The 20322-nt window shown below is 50.6% G+C and overlaps 6 protein-coding genes across 6 annotated transcripts, besides 2 other annotated features; 2 read left to right on the top strand and 4 right to left on the bottom strand.

Annotated features, from left to right (window-relative positions):
- Positions 1 to 3641: 3641 nt before the first annotated feature.
- Positions 3642 to 4945, bottom strand: TGAM01_v204970 (hypothetical protein; the record flags this gene model as incomplete). Its single annotated transcript, XM_018803577.1, has 3 exons — positions 3642 to 4619; positions 4677 to 4845; positions 4908 to 4945. 3 exons carry the CDS (start codon positions 4943 to 4945, stop codon positions 3642 to 3644), a joined length of 1185 nt encoding a protein of 394 aa, XP_018663274.1.
- Positions 4946 to 5442: 497 nt separating this feature from the next.
- Positions 5443 to 8064, top strand: TGAM01_v204971 (hypothetical protein; the record flags this gene model as incomplete). Its single annotated transcript, XM_018803576.1, has 2 exons — positions 5443 to 7302; positions 7363 to 8064. The coding sequence occupies 2 exons, from the start codon at positions 5443 to 5445 to the stop codon at positions 8062 to 8064; spliced, it is 2562 nt and encodes an 853-aa protein (XP_018663273.1).
- Positions 8065 to 8226: 162 nt separating this feature from the next.
- Positions 8227 to 8463, bottom strand: TGAM01_v204972 (hypothetical protein; the record flags this gene model as incomplete). The annotated part of the gene is made up of 1 exon (XM_018803575.1): positions 8227 to 8463. The coding sequence occupies one exon, from the start codon at positions 8461 to 8463 to the stop codon at positions 8227 to 8229; it is 237 nt and encodes a 78-aa protein (XP_018663272.1).
- Positions 8464 to 11162: 2699 nt separating this feature from the next.
- Positions 11163 to 11189: a sequence feature (Short protein (TGAM01_v204973, PON26029.1) was converted to a misc_feature.).
- Positions 11190 to 11282: 93 nt separating this feature from the next.
- Positions 11283 to 11339: a sequence feature (Short protein (TGAM01_v204973, PON26029.1) was converted to a misc_feature.).
- A 2668-nt stretch (positions 11340 to 14007) lies between these two features.
- On the top strand, positions 14008 to 16071 carry TGAM01_v204974 (hypothetical protein; the record flags this gene model as incomplete). Its single annotated transcript, XM_024549549.1, has 5 exons — positions 14008 to 14384; positions 14474 to 14572; positions 14638 to 14705; positions 14784 to 15200; positions 15272 to 16071. 5 exons carry the CDS (start codon positions 14008 to 14010, stop codon positions 16069 to 16071), a joined length of 1761 nt encoding a protein of 586 aa, XP_024405681.1.
- Positions 16072 to 17162: 1091 nt separating this feature from the next.
- TGAM01_v204975 (hypothetical protein) lies at positions 17163 to 17831 on the bottom strand (the record flags this gene model as incomplete). The annotated part of the gene is made up of 1 exon (XM_018803573.1): positions 17163 to 17831. The coding sequence occupies one exon, from the start codon at positions 17829 to 17831 to the stop codon at positions 17163 to 17165; it is 669 nt and encodes a 222-aa protein (XP_018663270.1).
- A 640-nt stretch (positions 17832 to 18471) lies between these two features.
- On the bottom strand, positions 18472 to 19827 carry TGAM01_v204976 (sucrase/ferredoxin domain-containing protein; the record flags this gene model as incomplete). The annotated part of the gene is made up of 1 exon (XM_018803572.1): positions 18472 to 19827. One exon carries the CDS (start codon positions 19825 to 19827, stop codon positions 18472 to 18474), a length of 1356 nt encoding a protein of 451 aa, XP_018663269.1.
- Positions 19828 to 20322: the final 495 nt, after the last annotated feature.

Here is a 20322-nt window from a genome sequence, read left to right on the forward strand (position 1 = left end):
CTCGTGTGTGGCCACTCATTACTCGCTGGTGCGTGTACAAGCACACTTCGAATGCGACGGTTGCTCATTCACAAACTGCAGTTCATGCACATATGAAGCGACCAGACCTTGGCCAAATAAAGCAGTGTGACCGTTCATCCTGGGCTCTTTATTTGTCCAACAGCCCAATGTCCATTGGTGCACCCAACAGCTGTCAATGCCGTCGGATACGGCTCTCAAGAAGAGACCACTTGACAACTTAAAGACATAAATCTTGTTCTCGCAGCCCGTCTTGTGTGCATCATGTCTCGTGGTTGCACAGAATTCACAACGCAGCGCCAGATAATGAGCTCTCTTTCCTCGCAGCGTGGCTTGGTTCACCTGGCAATGAAGGCCAAGTACCTAAATGAGTCCCACGAATAAACAGCATCCGTCTAATATGACGAAGCGAGATAAGGGACATTCTTCTCCACGCATTTAAGTGTTCTGTGCCCGACTGGAAGGGTAGGCTGTGCTCAGTATGCCTTATACCGATTTCCTGGTTTAACTGCCGGCTGCCTGTGGTTTCAAGCACAGTCAATGCCAAGTGACGTTGACACAGGATTTTCTGCCCTGACGATCGTTGGTTGAACAAGTTCTTGCTGCAGTTTGCCCTCAGTTCGTCTGATAGATAACTGACGGCTTTATCTTGAACACAACATTCCCAAATGTCTCTCCAAAATGAGCTTCAGCTCTGTAACCACACAATCCTAGCAGTGCCACCAAACTGCAGTGGACGGCTTGTTTCAACTTGCGAGTGCTCTCCGAACAACGTGACTCAAGGCGCCTATGGAACAAGTCATTGGAGAAACAGCCAGGCCAATACCAGCCGCCAGCAGGTCTCCGTAAACCCACATGCGCACGGCACTCCAATATCTAGCAAACCGCCAACGTGCTACCCACCAATATTATCAACCAAATACTGCATAGGTACAAGAGAGTGTTGAGCAACGTCTTCTTCTATCTACTAGGAGTGGAATGTTCTATGAACGACACTCAGATCAACTTCTGGCTCCTATGCTAGCAAGGAGATATACAGCCAAGGACACTGCACTCATCATATGCCACTTCAGCTTGGGAAGAATACTGGCCTAACAGATTTCGGGTACTAAATAGTGGTAAAGAGCTTCGACATGTTTCTGCGCTTTTATCTTGCCGTAATAACCGTTTCTTCTACCTCTAGCAGCTGAGGGGCTTGAGCGGGCATATACCTACACATGCAAACGCAGAAGGAGACTCGGTGGCTTGCATCGAGACTGAACTAATAAGGCGACTCCACCGCGATTGTGACTTTCTAGAAGGTCCCAATCATTTGCAAGGAGAGCTTCATGTTGATGTCATGACGCTAAGCCTCTACTCGTGAATCTATACTGGCAAAACTTTCCTACTGGCCTACAACGAGTATGTCAAGCTATGTCACTCCTCCCTCATGGTCCATCCCGAAGGATTTGAAGTCGACTAGAAATCTCATTCTGCATACTCAATTCAGTTCGGCGATATACTCCATACTCCTCCACAATACTAGTAGCTCCAGCATATGGAGTCAGCGCTTGGATGCCATGGATGCCTCTCGCCGAGCATGCGCTGGAAATACTAGCCCATCAAATCATATCCACAGTCCCAGTCCCAAGGGCTCAGGTTTCCGATACCATCCGGCGTGGAAAAAACCCCGGTACTGTTACATGCTGGAAGTTTCCAAATAAGGCCTGTGCTCTGCACATCAATCTCAGTAACTTTCGGGGAGATTCGCCTCGCGGTGGGGTATCCTCTTCACACAACTCGCCTCGAGCTCTAATTATCATGCTCGCTTGAATATATCCCTCTCGCTGTTGCAAAAGGTAGGTGGGAAACAAGGCAAGAAAGATGGTTACTGTACTTATGCGCAGTTTTCTAGCTGTTTCAGGATTGATGGAGAAATTCCTTAGTAGCCACTCTCTGTCTATTCAAGCTGCAGCTACGACAGCTAGTATTGAGTAGCTGTGTTTCCGTCACGATTTCTCCACTCGAGGGGTGCACAGATCCTAGCGGCAAACAGTCTTTTGTCGCTGGCACTTTTCTCTTCCAGGTGTTCTCATTCCAGAGCCTGCAGGTGAAGCTTCTTTGGCCCCGATCGGCAGCTAATCGGCCAACGGCAGATGACCCGGACCACCTTGGAGATGCCCAGGACCCCATAGCTCCACAAATACAGGGGTTCTCGCAAGAAGGCCGAACTGACGGGTTCTGAGCTTTGCAGCAAAAATTCTCTAGCCCATGAGAAGAACAGAGACGGTGCTGTGGACCAGAGGCACGGCTCGAAGAAGTGAACGAGTTCCTATTCTTACCGTTGTCGATTATTACGTACAAGTGTATGAAAGTTTTTACTTATTCTTTCTCATTGTGGGTCAAGTTGTGAGCAAACTGTGGCAGATGCGTCTATGCATGCATATCATGACATGCATATCATGACATTCAAAACTTGTACAACGCAATACTCATGCTTGCATAGCAAACAGATGGCTTGCGGGTATATACAAAGAATGAACGACCTGGCCCGGCCCTATTACCAACTTACCTATACATAGGTACCTGAACTAGATAAAGCTCGCCGGTGCTCTGGTACGCATTCATAACACTAAGATGATGGTAATGGAGAGTTACCGGAGATTCAGAGCCAACTCCAGCTAGCTTGGCGTCTCTTTGGTGAAGCTATATGCCGGGGTGGTAAATTGAGGTACTCGGTACCGATCACATTAAGAATTGATTCAATCATAGATCAGCAAGGCCGGAAGCAGTAGGTCATAGTCTACAAGGTAGTAATCGCTTACCGCAGTCTGTTACAGCTTCAGGGCGCTCTCAGCTTCGGCCCTCGCTTAATGCCGCCTCAATGCGTGCTGCCTAAACAACAACGCTTTCGTTGCTCCATTTTCAATTTTGCTATAATTGGGCTCATATACTCTCTCTCTTCCCCCTTTTTTATTCGAGAACTCTTTGACTCTAATGATATGTAGCAACACGCCGTACACATGTAGCCAAGTAGAGAGGAAGAAGTATCCAAACTGCATCTCATCACACTGTTGGTCCAAGTGCACATACCAGCAACCATCACATCCATTACTTTGCATCTCCCCTGTTAGCCCCGTATTAATGGACAAATATTAAAGTACAGTCAGATGATTGTTCTCCTGTCTAACGACTAACAAAATGCAACCAAAAAAGAAAAGAAGAGAAAAGGGGTGGCGAGGTCAATCGCCATCGAGGCTCGGCAGCAAGTTTGCAGGCCGATGAAGTAGCTCTTTGCTCGCTTCGCAGCCATTATACGGTTTTCGACAAAGGGAAAAGAAAAAGTCGGTGAAAGCAGATTACCGTAGATGGTTTCAGGTTTCAATACGGTGCAATTCATTCGGTAGTGGCGGATTCCGACTTATAGCTAGCCGGAAGTCCAGCCGGTGGAAAAGGCAGGTAGCCGTTTACGAAGAAACTCAGTGTTTGACGCCCCTGGATCAGGTTATACGGACCCCTCGCCAGCAACTACCCGATGAATGAATAGCGGCCAAGAAATAGTAATATGTTGGATGGTGGTTTCTTTCTCTTTCTCTTTAAATCAATTGTCTATTATTGTTAGCTGACAGAGTGAGAGTGCTCAATCAGTCATCCATCAGCTCAGCAAGCTCGGCTTCCTCCTCAGCCGTCAAGAGGTTATCTCCCTGCGACTTATCCTCTTCTTCTACCGGCTTACTGGACTCTTCAATCTTCTTGACTACCTCGTCCAGATCGGTCTTCTTCAAGGGCCATGTACGGATAGTGCCGTCAATACTGACACTGCAGACCTTCTCAGGCAACCCCCGCGAGTCTCGCAGCAAGATGAGATCCGTCACCTCTTCGTAGTGCCCTTCTAGCGTGCAGTATAACTTACCCGATGATTTATCCCAAACCTTTACATTCTCGTCACGGCCAGCGGTGATTACCCAGTTTTCCGTTGGAATCACCGCGCGGACGTAATCACCGTGTTCAAAGGTATCCTCGGCGACAAAATTACGCGACCTGACGAGACATTTCGCAGTACCGTCTGCACTGGCCGTCCAGAGATCGCCTTCATCGCCTTCAAGATCGTAAACCAGCTTGTAAACGCTTGTGTCATGTTCCGCAATGGTGAGCCTCTCAACATCAGGACTGTCGTGGAATGCCTCGGCCAGTTGCTCAACTCCATCCACTGTAATTTTCCACCTGCGGATGTGAGGGTCGCTGCTCGCACTTACAATCAATGCTGCATCAGGGGTGCTCAATACGGGATCAATGGCAATGTGCTGCACCGCAAGCATGGTCGTTGTTGGATCTTGAAGGGTGTGCAGGCGCTTGCCGGTCTCAATGTCCCAGACTAAAATCTTCTTGTCTGCGCCACCGCTGATGAGAATCTCCTTGCCGGCTATCCTGGTGCACAAAACGGCCTTGAGGAAATCTGAGTGGCCGCTAAACTTGCGGCCAGGCTGGCCCGTCTCGACGTCCCAAGACCAGATATCTTTATCCCACGAGCCGGCAAACACAGTTTTGTTCCCGCTGCCTCCAACGGCGACACATGTCACAGGGGCTTTAGGTCCACGATATGTGGCTTTTGTTGCACCGGACTAGAGGCGACGATGAGCATCATATCTAAGCAGAGGGCAACAATTAGGAAAACTCACTATAAGATCTATTCTGCGAGCGAAGCCTGCCGATTCCGCGATGAAGATGGCGGTTGACGGAGAAAAGGGGTCGGGGACGGCTGCCAAAATCTTGGACTTCATGACGATTGGGTCTCCATTTTTGTTGCTGGCTTTGAGAGCTTTGCGTTCTCTCTCAGCATTGGACGCACTATACTGATGATTAGGATGAGAATTCTATGAAACTTTTTCATCAAGTCATTTCGCACTCACTCGGTCTGAAAGAAGGCGTCACGATTTGAGGTCTCCATGGCGGTGGGATATGCTGTTTGGGTCTGAATGAGATTAAATGTCTTATCGTGGCAGAAGGAAGATGGTGAAGAAGAAATCCAAGGTAATTTATATGTCGTTGACCTGCAGATCTTGGTTCCAGGCTGCCGTATAAATGAAAATAAATCGCCAGCACCACTTTCTTCTTAGAGCTTATGTGATATCAAGCTCAGAGGCAAAAAAGGGGATGAGATCAATAATACGGTGCCTACCAGGCTCCCGCCAAACGTAGCACGATTTCGAGCCCCAATGGCGGGGCTCAATTGCTACTGACAGCCAGACCAAACGTGCTGCTAAAATTCAACCGCGGGGCCGCGACACCGCCTACCACGACTTTAATTGATACGCGCTTAGACGCGTCTCCCACGAAGCAGCCCAGCCCAGCGCCAGCGCCAGCTCCAGTCTCCAGCCCACCACGAAATCGAAATCCCAGCAGCTTCACCTGCACGCTCCAATCCGACGAGCGCAGGCAACAATCATGGACTCGACAGTTGCGCCCCGTCCCCGACCGAGGCCTGCGCACACTCAGGGCACGACGCGATGCGCCTACACCACGGACGGTAGCCGGCTGGTCACCGTGGGGTCCAACAACACCATCCGCCTCTACAAGACGGGGTCGGACGGCGAGCCCATCAACATTGACGACTGCCAGGAGCAGAACGTGGCGGTTGCTGCCTCCCAGGATTTCTTCGTTGCCGGCTCTGAGGACGGCACCGTCAGCCTCTACTCCCTGGCGACGTCCAACTTCGAGCGCTTCCTCGTCCGAACCTCGCTGCCTGTCCGAGATGTGGCGCTTTCTGGAGACTCGCAGTGGTGCGCCGTGGCCAGCGACGAATTGACCGTCAAGGTTGTCAACACGCAGGATATGAAACAGCTGCGATATCTCAACGAACATACTCGAGCTGCTCGACACATCAGCTTAGATCCCAACGGCCGCATTGCGACCTTGTCTTGCGTCGATGGGATTATATACGTCTATTCCTTGACTGCGGATCAGCCCGAGCTGATACACAAGGTGGATGGGATCATTGGCTCTGGCGACGCAGAATCTGAGGCGTCAGTTAAAGCTGTTTGGCATCCAGATGGCAGGGCGTTTGCCGTCCCGACACCTACGCGAGACATTCAAGTTATATCGAAGAACGACTGGGAGAAGCAGCGCACCTTTACCAACGGACACTCAGCCGACATCACTGCCCTCGCTTGGTCACCAAACGGTGTTATGCTCGCATCGGCTTGCAAAGGCGGAAAGATTCTGATCTGGGAGACCAGCACCCAAAACGTGATTCAGCGCTACGACTTTTCCAATGTCATTGATCTAGCGTGGCATCCTACCAAGAATATCCTGTCTTTTACGACCTCGGAAGGAGAGGTCTACATATATCCCGACTTTCTCTCTGACCAATACTCCCCTATGCTGAAGCTTCCTGTGCAGCCAGCTCCCTTCATCCACGATCCGCTTCTGGAAATATCCGCCAACAGAAGAGCTCCCGCGGCCAATGGCCATAGACGCGACATTCCCACACGCCCTCGACGAGATTCTCTAGGAAGTCTTGACTCATACCTGGATGATGAAAACTATGCGGACGGCGACGATGACGGATTTGTCGTTGACGATGATGGTGCTGGGTACACAATTGGCCAAAAGAGAGGTCGCGTCGGCGACGATGTTGGCGATTACGCCAATAAAAGGAGGCATCTTCCAGCAGAACCTCAGTACCACGAGGCCTTCCAGCCTGGATCCACCCCGTGGAGAGGGAATCGAAAGTATTTATGTCTAAATCTTATTGGATTTGTCTGGACAGTGGATCAAGATGGGCACCACACCGTTACCGTTGAATTCTACGACCACGAATTCCAGAGAGATTTTCACTTCACAGACACCTTCCTGTACGACAAAGCATGCCTCAATGAGCATGGAACTCTATTTTCGTGCCCCCCTAAAGATGATCAGCCGGCGACTATCTTCTATCGCCCTCATGAAACTTGGACGCAGAGATCAGACTGGCGGACCCAGCTTCCCAAGGGAGAGGCTGTTATTGCCATGTCACTGAGCGACTCTTTCGTGACTGTCGTAACGAGTGCCAACTACGTGCGCATTTTTACGTTGTTTGGCATGCCGTACCGAGTCTACCGTCCCAAGAGCACGCCTATGGTAACATGCGCAAGCTGGAGGAACTACGTTCTCACCATTGGTAATGGCCCCGTCGCCGCTGATGGAAACACGCGCCTCCTGTACACGATTGAGAATGTAAAGAGAGACGAGATTTGCCAGAATGAAGATACTGTGGCACTTCCTGAAGGCGCAACTTTGAAGAGCGCCTTCTTTTCTGACAATGGCGTGAGTTATAGCCGATGATAAATGTTTCCTGTTATTTGAGTACTAACAGTTAGCTATTAGGACCCTTGCATCTACGATTCGACAGGCACACTATTAACTCTGCTACACTGGCGTCAGCCATCACGGGCCTCTTGGGTGCCTCTATTAGATACGAAGCTTCTGTCTCGTCTGGCGTCTGGCCGGAAGCACGAGACGTATTTCCCAATCGCCGTGGCAGAAGATAAATTTCACTGCATTATCCTCAAGGGCGGTGACGAATACCCATACTTTCCGCGGCCTCTACTCTCAGAGTTTGACTTTTCTATTCCACTACATTCACCACAAGTGCCCAAGAAAAGGAAGAACCGGGATGATGGGGAAGATGAAGCAATGGGTGACGATGACGATGAGGAAGATCAGGAAGAGGAAGCTACTGAGACGAGGAAATTAGAGCAGCAGTTCATGCTCAAGGGCGTGCAGACGGCTCAGCTCCGCGACCTAATCGACGCCACCTCTAGCAGCCATACTCAGCGCTCATTGTTGTCACGAATGGAGCTAGAAATCGACAAGACGCTTTTGCAGCTCCTGGCGGTGGAGTGTCGTGAGGGCGAAGACAGGGGCATGCGCGCGCTTGAAATGGTTCAGCTGATGCGGGATCGCACCGGCCAGATGATGGAGGCGGCGTTCAAGATTGCTGATCGGTATGGGCGGACGATTCTGGGAGAGAAGATTCGGGAGATTGGCGAGAACAGGGCCGGTGGGATGGGGGATGATGATTTCTGAGGGGCATCGTGGTGATGGAATGGTTTACGGCGCGACATGTACAAAATGTTAGTTTGGGGCATTATGGGGAAAATTATGGTATAATATAGGTTGGCAAGTCTTTAAGCAGATATGCTGTATACTTGGAGATGGGGAATGATGGTTTTCTAGCTTATCAATGATCTAATACATGAGCTTAGCAAATGATATCTTGGCCATTTTAGATGATCGCTGAGAGTTCTCTGCTCTCTGTGTGTCTATCTCAGTCCTTGATGTCTTCAAAACGCAAATCTTCGTCTTTATCATCTTATCCTCGTTCAACTTTAGCTCGACGTTGTGAATCGTGGGCTCGGGATTTGCAACATCTTCAAAATCCGCATCGTCGTCCTCACCTTTATCCTTCTCGTTGTGGCTCTCCATTGCAAGAGGATGCAAATCTCTTCAGGGGTTCATTCGTCAAGCATGTGAAAAATGCTACGTGGGACAGACTACCCGGCAAAGAGCCACGATTTACCTTCTAATAGCACTTGGGAAACATGTAGAGAGCTTTGATAGAAAGCTCCCATGCGGACATTACTTCCTAAATCGTCATCAAAGCATCCATTACTTAAACCCGAGTCCAGTAAGTAATACGCTTTGGAACTTTGGTACCTATGCATAGTCTACAATAGTCTAGAGTTTATCCGTGGGGGTCTTTAAAGACAGGGGGGGTGTTTTTCCATTTTCATTCCTCCCGAGTAGCTTCGGGAGAAGGAAAAAAAAGAAGCAGGAGAGAAGGGAAAAGGCCCGAGAAGCAGAAACTAGGAAAAATCCACAAAAGGTCTTTAGAAGGCTTCTATAGTAAATGTCTTTATGTTACAGCAAGGATGAAACGTGGGTTTTCACCCAGGATCGGCCAAAAAGCAGCCAACGTCGGCCGTCCCGATGCATGACAGCTAGCTGCAGGTAGGTCTATGTGAGCATGTATTATTCCGTCACAGTTGTCTCTCGGGTAAACGGTTTGACGACAAGAACAAGGTCCCTTTTTTTTTCTTGCATTGTGCGTCCGAAGCTAGAACCAGGCAGCCATGAATGAAGGTCTCTTTCTGCGATTGATGGACTGCATGGAGTCTTTGATCCGTTGCTTTAGTGGGTTGGTTTGCCCAATGTATTGTTAGAGTGGATGACGGTTTCTAGATGAGGGAAAAAGAATTGTAACGAAAATGATACCAGCCTAACTTATCATCAGAGGGTGTGAGTCGTACAAGTTACATACAAGTAGTGCCATCGTCGTCACTGCAAAGGCGCTGGAGCTACGGAGAAATAATTGTAGATGGGCAGATCTGCCAACTGCTTATTTACTAGCTTCCGGGCAGCAATATGTAGGTTGGTAGGCCGTGTTATCTGCTTTGTATATGTACTCAGTAGGTATTGCATCGCTCTCTCGGCTGTCGCTATGATGAGAATAATAGCGAGGCATCCTGTGCGAAGGATGCCGACGGACATGACTGCTGCAACAAGGCGCATCGCCGCATTCTCCCCTCAAGCCTCGGAGCCGCGACCTCCAAAGGGTTGTGGAATCAGATATCTTCCGCCATATGTAAGGTGAAGGTAGTAGCGGAGTGCAAAGTCTGCCAGTCTCCATCTGATGTCAAATTCGTCTCCGCGACAGCGACAGCGACTGTCGCGCACCCCGAGCAGGGCCCATGTCAAGATCCATCGGTACCTTTCCGACCAGTATTGCCAATGCCGTATTAGTGCTGCTGCCACAATCCAGATGCTACATGCCACCTCCGTCGATGCCCTGGCATTGAGACATGTCAATGACACTTGTCTGCGGAACTGCAGGATATCCTTTCTTACTCAGTCCATCCGTCTCGGCTGCATCCGACGGCATCTGTCGAAAGAAGGCAGTAGTAGCACTACTACGTGTACTTACACGCAGCCAGTACTAAGGTCTGGTAGCTTTGCGTGGAAACAGGTGTTCAAGCAGAGCTCTAGGCAGCCATTGAAGTGCCAGAAAGGGAGTTGGAGGGCAGCATCTTATTACCCAGGCTACCACGGTAAGTGGAAAAGGAAAGAGGAAGAGAAAAGAGACTGATCATATGTGGTTGATGTGCCGCGTCGATCTGACAGGCAATATTTAATATATTTGGCCATATCCCGAGATCAGCATCTTTTAGCGTGGGAACATCCTGGCATCTGGCAGCGAAATGATTAGTAGTACTCAACACCACCAGCAAAGATAGGTGAGTTGTGGAGAGCAAAAATGTAATAGATGGATAGTATATACTATCATTGGCTGGTTCTCTACACTCCTGCCTTGCAGACACCGAAAACATGAGCTTCACTCTGTTGGTGCGGAGGCGGGGAGATTAGACCTCGAAAAAGGGGGCATCATACATACCTGTACAGTGGTTTACTGGCGAGATTTTTGACCTCTGGGCTCGGCTCTCCTCATTCCCCCTTTGCTCACCGGTGAGTCTTGGGCCTGCAAGCTGTGTCGTACGTACATATGCACGGACGGACGGGACATGCAGCCAGTAAATTACTCGTAGCCGCATCGACCTGTGCCTGTGCGACGGACGATAACTCGGGCTTATTGGCGCTTTACCGATGACTTTACCGACTCCATAGCGAGGTTAAGCCGTGTTACTCCTATATTATTGCGTCTTTGCCGACAACAGAGTGCGGGTACCTCATCCGCCGTGCCCCGACTCCATTGATTGTTTGCTACGATCAATTGGGCAATGGCTTCAATTGGCATATGGAGAACTCGATATACTTGTACACCCATGTATAAAAAACATGATACTCCCTACAGTATATCGACCTCAACAGTGTGACAGTGGCAGATGGCAAGGGACGTCTCGGCGATCATGGAACAAAGTTAACAAGCTCTACCTGGGCTAATCCCAGTCATGTCACCACAGGTTGCTTTTGCGTTATTGGGGTGGCGGCCAGCATCATATCCAATGTGGGCATTTCGACTGACTAGGGATGGCTGACTAGTCCCTCAAAAGCTTTTTCTCCTCTTTCTTCTCTTTTTCCAATAGAACAACTGTCTATTATTAGACTAGAGAAGAAAACAAAAAGGACGACCGGAAGACGCTTCTTACTCCTCTCAACGAAAAACAAGGATGGACTTGAAATTTGACGCCGCCGACGTAAGAACTGAGAGAGGAGAGCTAGATGAGGAATGCATGTGAAAGCGCCCGGGGAATTAAGACGGCTAACCTTGGCTGTACTCCTACTGCTAGCTCGCTGCCTCTTCTCGTGTCATGGAGAAGTACTCGTTTGAACAAGATATAAACTGAGCGCATAACAAGAAATGACTTCTTGTCTTTCTTGCTTCTTGCGGTTTCTTTCCCTCCTTATTTTTAGATTAGCCTGGGCTGTCTTGTGTTGTACCATGATCTTTGGTCGTGCTAGTCAAAATCGAGCATCACCGCATCGCCGGGAGGTGGCTTGCAACAAGGGCCTCAATAGTTGATGCCTGTCAGCAAGCCACCAGTCCAGCTTCTCAGTCGCGGCGTAGTGGGGGAGCTCGTCCTCTCAGCTCCCCGAGTAAGATCCGGAATCTGGTCGCTCACTAGAGAACCAAAAAAAAAAAAAAAAAAAAAAACCTGAATTGACCCCTTTGGCAGATCCGAGGCAAGACACAACTTAGTAATAGTGCTACGTTGTATTGGGGCATTTTGTCTCAAGTGCCTTGGTAGAGACGATGGGACGTACCCATAACCCAGTGTTACCCAGGGTAGCAGGCGCCCGGCAGGTATAGCTACTTGAGGTCTGGAATCGGGAGTATAAGGATCCTCAGTGCCTGGAGAAGGGGAAGAGGAACAAGATCCAAGGAGTCTGGTAGCAATTTAGGTATCAAAAGCGTTGTAAAACAGAGCGAAAAGGCCTGTCGTCAATGCAAGCCCTCTCCTTGTTCGGAACAGGCACCTTACGGGGGGGCATCGGTCGCATTAATTGATCCCTGGCCGTCTGCTACGGTAGTAGAATCTGGAGCACCCCGGCGACGGTCAAGCAACATCCCTGGTGGTTAATGATGGGGAACCTCGTCTGTCATTTGAAGCTGCATCCGTTTAACAGTTGGATGAGTGTTTTTGCATTTTTGATTCCTTAAATTTCGAACACTACTGCTCCTTTTGTTCCTACTTTTCGCTTGGGACGGCGCGTCTGCGTCTCCTGCAGATACTACCTGATCCATTCAATCTGTCTTTGTACAAGACCCCGTTTTATTACGTACAAAGCGTCTCCATATTAGTAGTGTCTGGAATCTTTTCAACGGCTTGTGAAAGCTTCTCCCTACTGCTCGTACCAACTACCGCTAACACAGCAACACAGAAATCGTCATCAGCGGCATACTGCAAGTCTAGATCTCTAGTAGGGGTGTGAGCTACAGGGCACCAAGCAAAACCTTGCAGCTTTGATATCATATCGTCAGCCACATCAGAGATACGCGTACCTGCGTCGTAGCAATACCCCCAATCCTCTGGGATACCGCCAGATTATTACAAAGAGCACATTGATAAAGCTTCCGTTGAGAGAGACTTTCGATATAGAACACTGGCAGGTACAGTACCTGTCACTGTAGAGGTGCTCCAAAGCTCTAAGAGCTCTACCCGGCGCGAAGTAGGCCTCTAGGGGTCCAGCATTGCAACTGCTTTCCATAGCCATGCCCAAGTTCCATATTTTCAGTCGAACGTACATAAAGCCCATTAGGCATGCACTTGAAAGCTTTGCCGCAAATACTTGGCCCTCCATTCGACTCCATCTACAACGGTTGGCGTTTCTCGAGCTACACGTCTCAAACAGGGCCCGGTACCGGTACACGCCCACTCAGCTCCATGACCTTTACCGACCCCTAGGAGGGAGTATTACTCCGTACCGTAGCTTACCTTTGGGGGGAGCAAGTACCCAGTACGTCTAGACATTCATGCCGCTCTGTCTCATAAGCTGCGGCGCAGGGTAGCCGGTACTTGCTGCCTCGACCGATCCGTACTAACACCATCTCCATCTCTTATCCCCCCCGTCATTCCCACCTCCGTAACGGCTTGGCTTCCCGCCTTCTCTGTCCCCCAAGCATACCTGCATACACCACCAACGCATCTGGGCTCTGTCTGCGCATCTGCATCGTCAGCAGCATTCTGAGGCATTCCATCTTGTACCGCCGCCGTGCTGCCCGAGGCCCGTCACCGCCTCGCCTCGCTTCTCGCCGCCCTCCCCTCGCCTCGCCAACAGCTCCGGTCGACTCCCGGCTGGGCCAAGCAGCTGTATCGTCGAGCTCCTCGGGCGTCCCTAGTGGCCGAGAGCGAAGCATCCATCGCCTACACTAGCATCGTGCATACAGCTACATCCGCTACATTCCACACACATACTGCTACCTTGTGTGGTGCGCCCTCGCGCCAGGCCCAGGCCCAGGTACTGCAGCTGCCGCTTCCAGAAGCAGCTTCAACAAGGGCCCTTTTCGTCCACGAGCGGCTGCCGTCGCCAATGCGAGGCTGATATCGACGCCTGTCCGAGCCCGAGCCTGTGCGTCTCTGCGTGTGCGGTGCGCGTGCTGTGCGGGCACGTCCCAGCGACGTCAATTCTCCAGCAACTTTTGTCATCTTGGCCTGCTCTGCTTCCACTCCACCACAGCTGCCACGACGCGGCAAACTCCGACCTGTCCGCCTCATCCTGCGACCCGACAGACGTGTAGATATGAGGTGAGGTGAGTAGCTACGGTCCCCAGAGCCTCGCTGAGCTAGCTGGCCTGCCAATGCGGCCTGTCGCAGCTCCGAGCTCTTCTTTGCGCCTCCACGCTCGCTGCCCGCCTCGCTGCTTTTCCTCCTCGCCACATACAGGCCGCTTCTCCTGGCCGCCGCTACAAATCCTCGACCATCGCCTTCTTTCTCTCCCCCCACCCCCTCATTCTTCCCAATTCACTCTACACAACCCATCCGCAGCTGGCTGACCGCAATGGGCACAATACAGATGGCCCACAGGACCGAGACCTCTCAGACTTCGAGCCCGGCAATCGATAGACTTGAAGACTCCAACGGTGCCCGAATCGTTCCCGTGCCCATCTCCGTGTCCGTGCCGCCACCTACCATCAGCATGTCTCCACCTAGTCCCGTTGACCATCCGATGGAGGGCACATCGCCAGAGGACAACTCCCCTCCTGGCCAGGCCCCCGACGCCGACCCCGGTGCCAATGGCAAGTCAACCCCCGGCCGGCCTGGCAATGCGTCGCCGCAGGATCAGTCCGCCGTCGCGACCTCAAACAACATGCCCGCGCCTCCTCCGGCCGCCGCCGCCGCCGTCCACCAGCCCAAAATAGTCCAAACCGCCTTTATTCACAAGCTATACAAGTGAGGATTTCTGATTGCCCTGCCCAGCCAACGTTTGGCTGTGGAGGGTGTCCTTGGAACGGGGCAACGGTTACTGATGATGGAAGCAGCATGCTGGAAGACTCCAGCATACAACATCTTATTTCGTGGTCTTCATCTGCCGAAAGCTTCGTCATGTCGCCTTCGGCCGACTTTTCCAAGGTGTTATCGTAAGCTTTCCCCTTCACCGTCCAGCCCGTGGCTATGACCGACATGCTTACCTTTGGACCCCAAGACAATACTTTAAACATACGAATGTTTCTTCGTTTGTGCGCCAGCTCAACATGTACGGTTTTCACAAAGGTACCTTCCACCCGTGTTTACTCTGTTTAAAAAAGGTGAAAAATTGAATTGACCTAAACATGGCTCACTCTGAAATAGAACGAGACGTATTCCACACTGGCAACCCGGAAACGACTCTCTGGGAATTCAAGCACGGCAACGGAAATTTCAAGCGCGGCGATCTTGTTGGCCTTCGTGAAATCAAACGTCGTGCCAGCCGACATGCTTTAGTCAATCGAGAAAACAACTTTCCTAAAGCTTCTACGTCCCAACCTGGAACTCCCGTCGAGCCTGTTCAGGTGCCAGCGGATAGCATTGAAGCTAGACTGGCCAACCTGGAGCACTCGCTATACGATACAGCCTCGAGACTACAGAGAAGCGAAGAGGCGGCCCACTATATGCACGTCAAAAACCAGGCCGTGATGGAGACCTTGAACCGATTACTTTTTTTTAACCAGGAATTGTCCAAGGGAATGCTATCGATTGTATCCCCGGACAGCCCTGTTCATCGAGATGGTATGTTATGCAGAACCAACAAGAAAGGAGAATTGAAAAAGAGACTGTGATACTGACTTGAGGGTTTATAGTCTTGACAATCCAAGGCGAAATGCAGAGGCAAGGAGAAATGTTACGCTCACTGGAGGAGCATCATGAGCCCGTTTATCCTTCGAGACAACAATTCTTTGGAAACGTTGATAATGCGCCCGTCTCGCCTAGACAGATGCCGCAGGACGACACCAGACGAGTGACGCTCAACGTTCCGCAGGCGCGAAACCAACCATCTTACAGACCGGCTGTCCCCTCGAACCTTTCCATCGGTACGCGGCGACCATACGGATCCATTAGCGGCGGCGCTGGGTCTTCGCCTCTGCGCAACGCCGCGCCAGCCCCTCCGCCGGGACCCCATCCTCTTTCCAATGTCGAATCTGCGAACAATCTGGCTAGACGTCATACTGCCGCAGATATTCGAGCACATGGGTGGCAACCAAATGCTCCTCCGTTCCCTCAGGCCGTACCACCACCCGTGTGGCCGCAATCTCCCAACAGGCTTGCGCCAGAGGACCAGAGGTTGAGAGACTCCCTCTCATCTTTCTCCCTACAGCCTGCGCCCACCCACGCCCACCCACTCTCAAGGCCAGCAACGCCGCCACACGCGCCTTTTTCAAACGGCAACGGCCCTGGATCAGATACATTCGGCAGCTGGTCATGGAACTCGGCGTCGAACCGTGAAAGCAAAACAATTGGGGCACTGAAGGAATCGTCAGCGCCTCCTACCAGAAGGGGCAGCATGGCGCATATTCTTAACCCTAGCGATACAGCTGAACGATCAGATGAAGACGAAGACCCGCGGGGTGACGATGACAGGAAGCGAAAACGAAGACTATAATACAATGCCGAAAGTGTCTGACATCACGTTTGGATGATGGGGAAAATGGTTCATGACCATGGCGTATGATCTAGCACTGTTGCTTACGACAACAAGGGGTCGCTCTCCAAAGCTGGCGTTTGAAAAGAATCCACCAATTCTTTGCATTTATTTTCGCTTTCGTTACTTTTTCTTCTTTCTCGTTGGACACCAGATTGGATATTTGGGATACGGCAACACTAGCCGATCAACACATCTTCCACCATGATCTAAAGATAATTGCCGTCCTCGAGATGGCACACCCGCACTCCCTCACTATGGCATAACAAAATCACTCTGGTCTATCTCTGGGGAAATATTTGTTACAGGAAGCTTCCTACCGCGTCTGGGGCTACATCACTCTCATCTGCCCATCTTTGGCCCGAAGTGCTAAATAAAAAGTATCTCGAAACCTTTTTTTTTTTTTTTGTAAATTGAATAACACTGGCTGATGTTATATGTCATTATAAGAGGTGGAATTTGTTTCAGATGAAAAGGATCTATTGATGAGCTGAGAGGAGAGATAGACTCAGGCAATTTTGAGTCCATATATAGTGATCAATTGGGCGCGGAAAAAAAAAGGCAAGAAGGGAGAAGTAGCGGCAAAGGATGGACGAGGGCTTGTCGGTGTTTGCTCTTCTGGTATTGGTTGACACGAGGGAAGATTGGGATATAAGGTATCTATGATATCAGCAATCTGCTGCAAATAAAGTATATATATACACATATATTTATATTAGCTGAACGGACATGGGACTCTGACGTGATATTTATGGTCACGGTAATTCAAATAGATGGTAGGCGTGACGCTGGTTGAATTCATTTATTAACTGTAATTGATACAGATTTGCATCAAGACATCTGCGGATGGCGTATACTATAAGCTGTGTCTTCAATTATTTCGTTTATCAAGTTTGCGTGGCTTTGATCTATATGGTAGAAGTGATTACGTAGTGATTGAGGTTATTGTCATTGTCTCTTTTGACTGATGATGATTCTTCATTACATCATCCAGCATGATGATGCGTTTCTTTCTTTCTGGATCTATATGTGTTTCAGAGTGTCTAATATATTCAAGAACCAGGGTTTGCTTGTTTCTGTTTCTGCTTCTGCTTCTCCCTTTGCCTCTTCTTCCTCTTTTTTTCCTTTTTGTTCCTTTCTCTCTCGTCATCATCAATATCATTACCACCACTGCCGCCAGTCTCATCTTCCACAAAAGCATCTTGTCTCTTGTCATCGCCCATTTCCACATTTGCAGCTTTCTCCTCTTCTTCCACTTTATCCACCTGCTCTTCCGCAACAGCGACAACTTCCTCCCTCCTCGGCCTCTTCCTCTTCCCTAGTCCACTCCTCCCAGGCTCCTCATCACTCTCGCTCTCCGTAGCAAATGCCGTCTTCTTTCCACCTTTTTGATTCCTGCCCTTGCCCAACAGCCGTCCGCGCAGCATGCGGTCCTCCTTTGAAGTGGCGTCTTTCCCCGCGGCGGCTTTCGCGTCCGGCACGTACCCGACGCCTTCGTTTGGCCGCGGGCCGGAGAAGAGCTGCTCGATGTCGTCTGAGCTGATGGCTTGGTGGTGGCGGCGCTGAGTGTTTGTTGTTTGGGACGCTGCTGAGGGCGGATTGAGCGTCTTGAGGAGAGACGTTCGGCTGGAGAGGAGGAGGGAGATTTTGTTGGAGATGGCGGCGCGGTCCGGGGCGAGGGGGAGGGGAGGGGGTTTGGAGGAGGAAGATGAGGGCGGCATGATTGGGATTGATTTCGTCGATGTGTTGACTGTCGATTATAAGGGTTGTTGATATGTGAAGATGTTGAGAGAATGAAAGAGAAGGATTAGAAGTTATGAAGAAGTAGAGCTTCGGATGAATGAATAAGCAACTGAAATAATAATGCTTTAATATCGCTGTCATAAACTCATGGCGAAAATAACGACCTAGACTTCCCATGTAATTGACAATTGGTGGAAAAGAAAAGGTTGGGTTGAAATCATCAAGGTACTCTTTTTGGAGGTTGCTTAAGAAAAAAAAAAGTTGGAGTAGCGTCACTGATAGACGGCCTTTAGCTCTAGTGGAGTCCCTTGGCGTGGGTTGCTTCTTTGGGAAATCAGCTGCATCCTTCTAGAATATGGTCTTTAATAAAGCTTTACATAGACAGAATAGAAGATATAATAAGATAAAGTGGCCAAGGAGCCAAGAATATTATATATTATAGTTATTTCATCTAAAATCAGAGTTAAAGAAAACACCCGTGGTATTTCGCCTTCTCTGGTATCCTTCCCAAGGGCCATTGCAGCCGCCATAAAGTTACATTCTATTGTTGGTATAAAACATTGCGATAAAGTCATGAAATTTTTGATTTGTTTTCCCCTTTTTGTTCAAATCGAGTTTTCAGTATCTCGTTGCCGTTGATTCAGTCAATGTGAGGACATATGGTAAGTCGTTAGGGTCCCCGTGGTCTGCTAGGCGGATGACAGAGCCTGAGCCATTCGAGGACCTGGATCGGAAGCTGGCGGCCGATGAGTGCTGGCTCGAGGTATAATAGCGTTGCATTTGCGAGAAGCCCCCATTGCTGCCAACGCTGCGGGGCGTCATGGGCACATTCCTTCTGCTACCGGGTGTGCTCGGCGCGGTGCGATACGTATTCATAGTGCGTCGTTTCATCTGCCGCTGAAACGAGCGCTGAGTGCTGGCGGTAGAGGGTCGTGATACAGTTCTTGGAGTAGATGGAATCGTCTCCGCTGGAGCGTCGTTATCAATATCGCTCTCCGTCGCCGCTTCCTCATTCATTTTCCCTCCCCTCCTTCTATCCTCCTCTTCATCCTCTTCATCCTCTTCATCTTCATACATTTGATCCAAGACTGTGGGGTCCAAAGGCTGTATTGATCGTAATATTTCCGCAAAGAGGTGCATTAGCTCGCGAAATCTCCCGTCGCAGACTGGCCTAGTCGAGAAGCGAGCTGCTTCGTATCTCCCAAGAAAGTCAGCCACAGTCTCGTCCAAGATGACGACGCCCAAACTAGCGAGATGCCCAAAGTAATCTCGCAGACTCATGCTGGGCGATCTCTGCAGCAGCTCAGCGGCTTCTGGATCCAGCATTGGCGGGTTGGCCTGAGACGTTGGATCTGGCGGCGCAAGTCGCAGTGCCTGCGCCTCTATTAGATTCGGAATCTCCGATATGACGGTGTTGTATTGCAAGTTGGGCAGATCCGGCGAGTTTGGAGAAGCCCAGCCGCAATGCTCAATGGTACCCCATACAGGGCGATGCGGCGGCATTGGGACCGGCGTATCCCTATCCAAGGCCTCTTCATTCCACGCAATCAGTTTTTCCCTGCTGCGCGCCTCATCTTCGTCGTCCTCCAACATTTCGTCCCGCATCATCTCATCGTGCGTCTCAACCCTCGGCCTCGCCGCATACGCAATGGCCGCGCTCCTGCTCAGCCCAGCCACCACAATATTGTAAACGCCCTTCTTGACGTCGCCCTTTTCGATGGGCACCCACGACTTGGGAATCGACGCCAGCACCGTCCGGTTGACGTACAGACGCACAATGTAGACGAAGCTGACAATGACGACGGTGATGACGTACGCCGACGCGATGATCCAGATGTTGTACCACTGCGCATTGACGACGGACCGCTGGATGGCGTCGCCCGGGGTGATGAGCAGCAGGCCGCAGAGGATGAAGTAGAGGACCAAGTAGATGGACCGGTAAAGGATGCGCAGGAAGAGGCTGCGGTGCGCCATGGCGACGCGCGCCGAGAGGCTGCTCAACTGATTCGTCGCCGCCCTGCTGATTCGGATAAGGAGTACAATCGCGGTCGCATGGCTACTGCTGGTAGAGCTGCTGGGGACGCATTCGGGACGCTGTAAGTGCTGCTGGGGAGAGCAAGAAATGATGCTATCGTCATCTCATGGCAAGGAGGAAGAAAAGAGGGTGGGCCGGATGCGATCAGGAGGACATGGCCAAGGTTGCTGCTAATTAATTCCAGGTACCTCGCCAGGAGCTTGGAACGGGGTACCGCCTCGTAGGAGCGAAATGAGCAGTGATGTACAGCTACGAGACGAGCAGGCATCTGGCGCCTGTAATGCAAGGTACGCGAGACCTGGTCCACTAATAATGGGTACCTTGGCCCGGTACTTGCCAGCTCTGCCAGGTTTCTCGGGCAAACTTGTGGCTGAGACCTTGTGGTCTTAGTTCCATCCGTTCAGTCATTGTTATTATGCAACAAAGAGATCGCC

This window comes from Trichoderma gamsii, assembly GCF_001481775.2.
Source record: "Trichoderma gamsii strain T6085 chromosome Unknown Scaffold_15.2, whole genome shotgun sequence".
In the NCBI taxonomy this organism is placed as follows: Eukaryota; Fungi; Ascomycota; class Sordariomycetes; order Hypocreales; family Hypocreaceae; genus Trichoderma; species Trichoderma gamsii.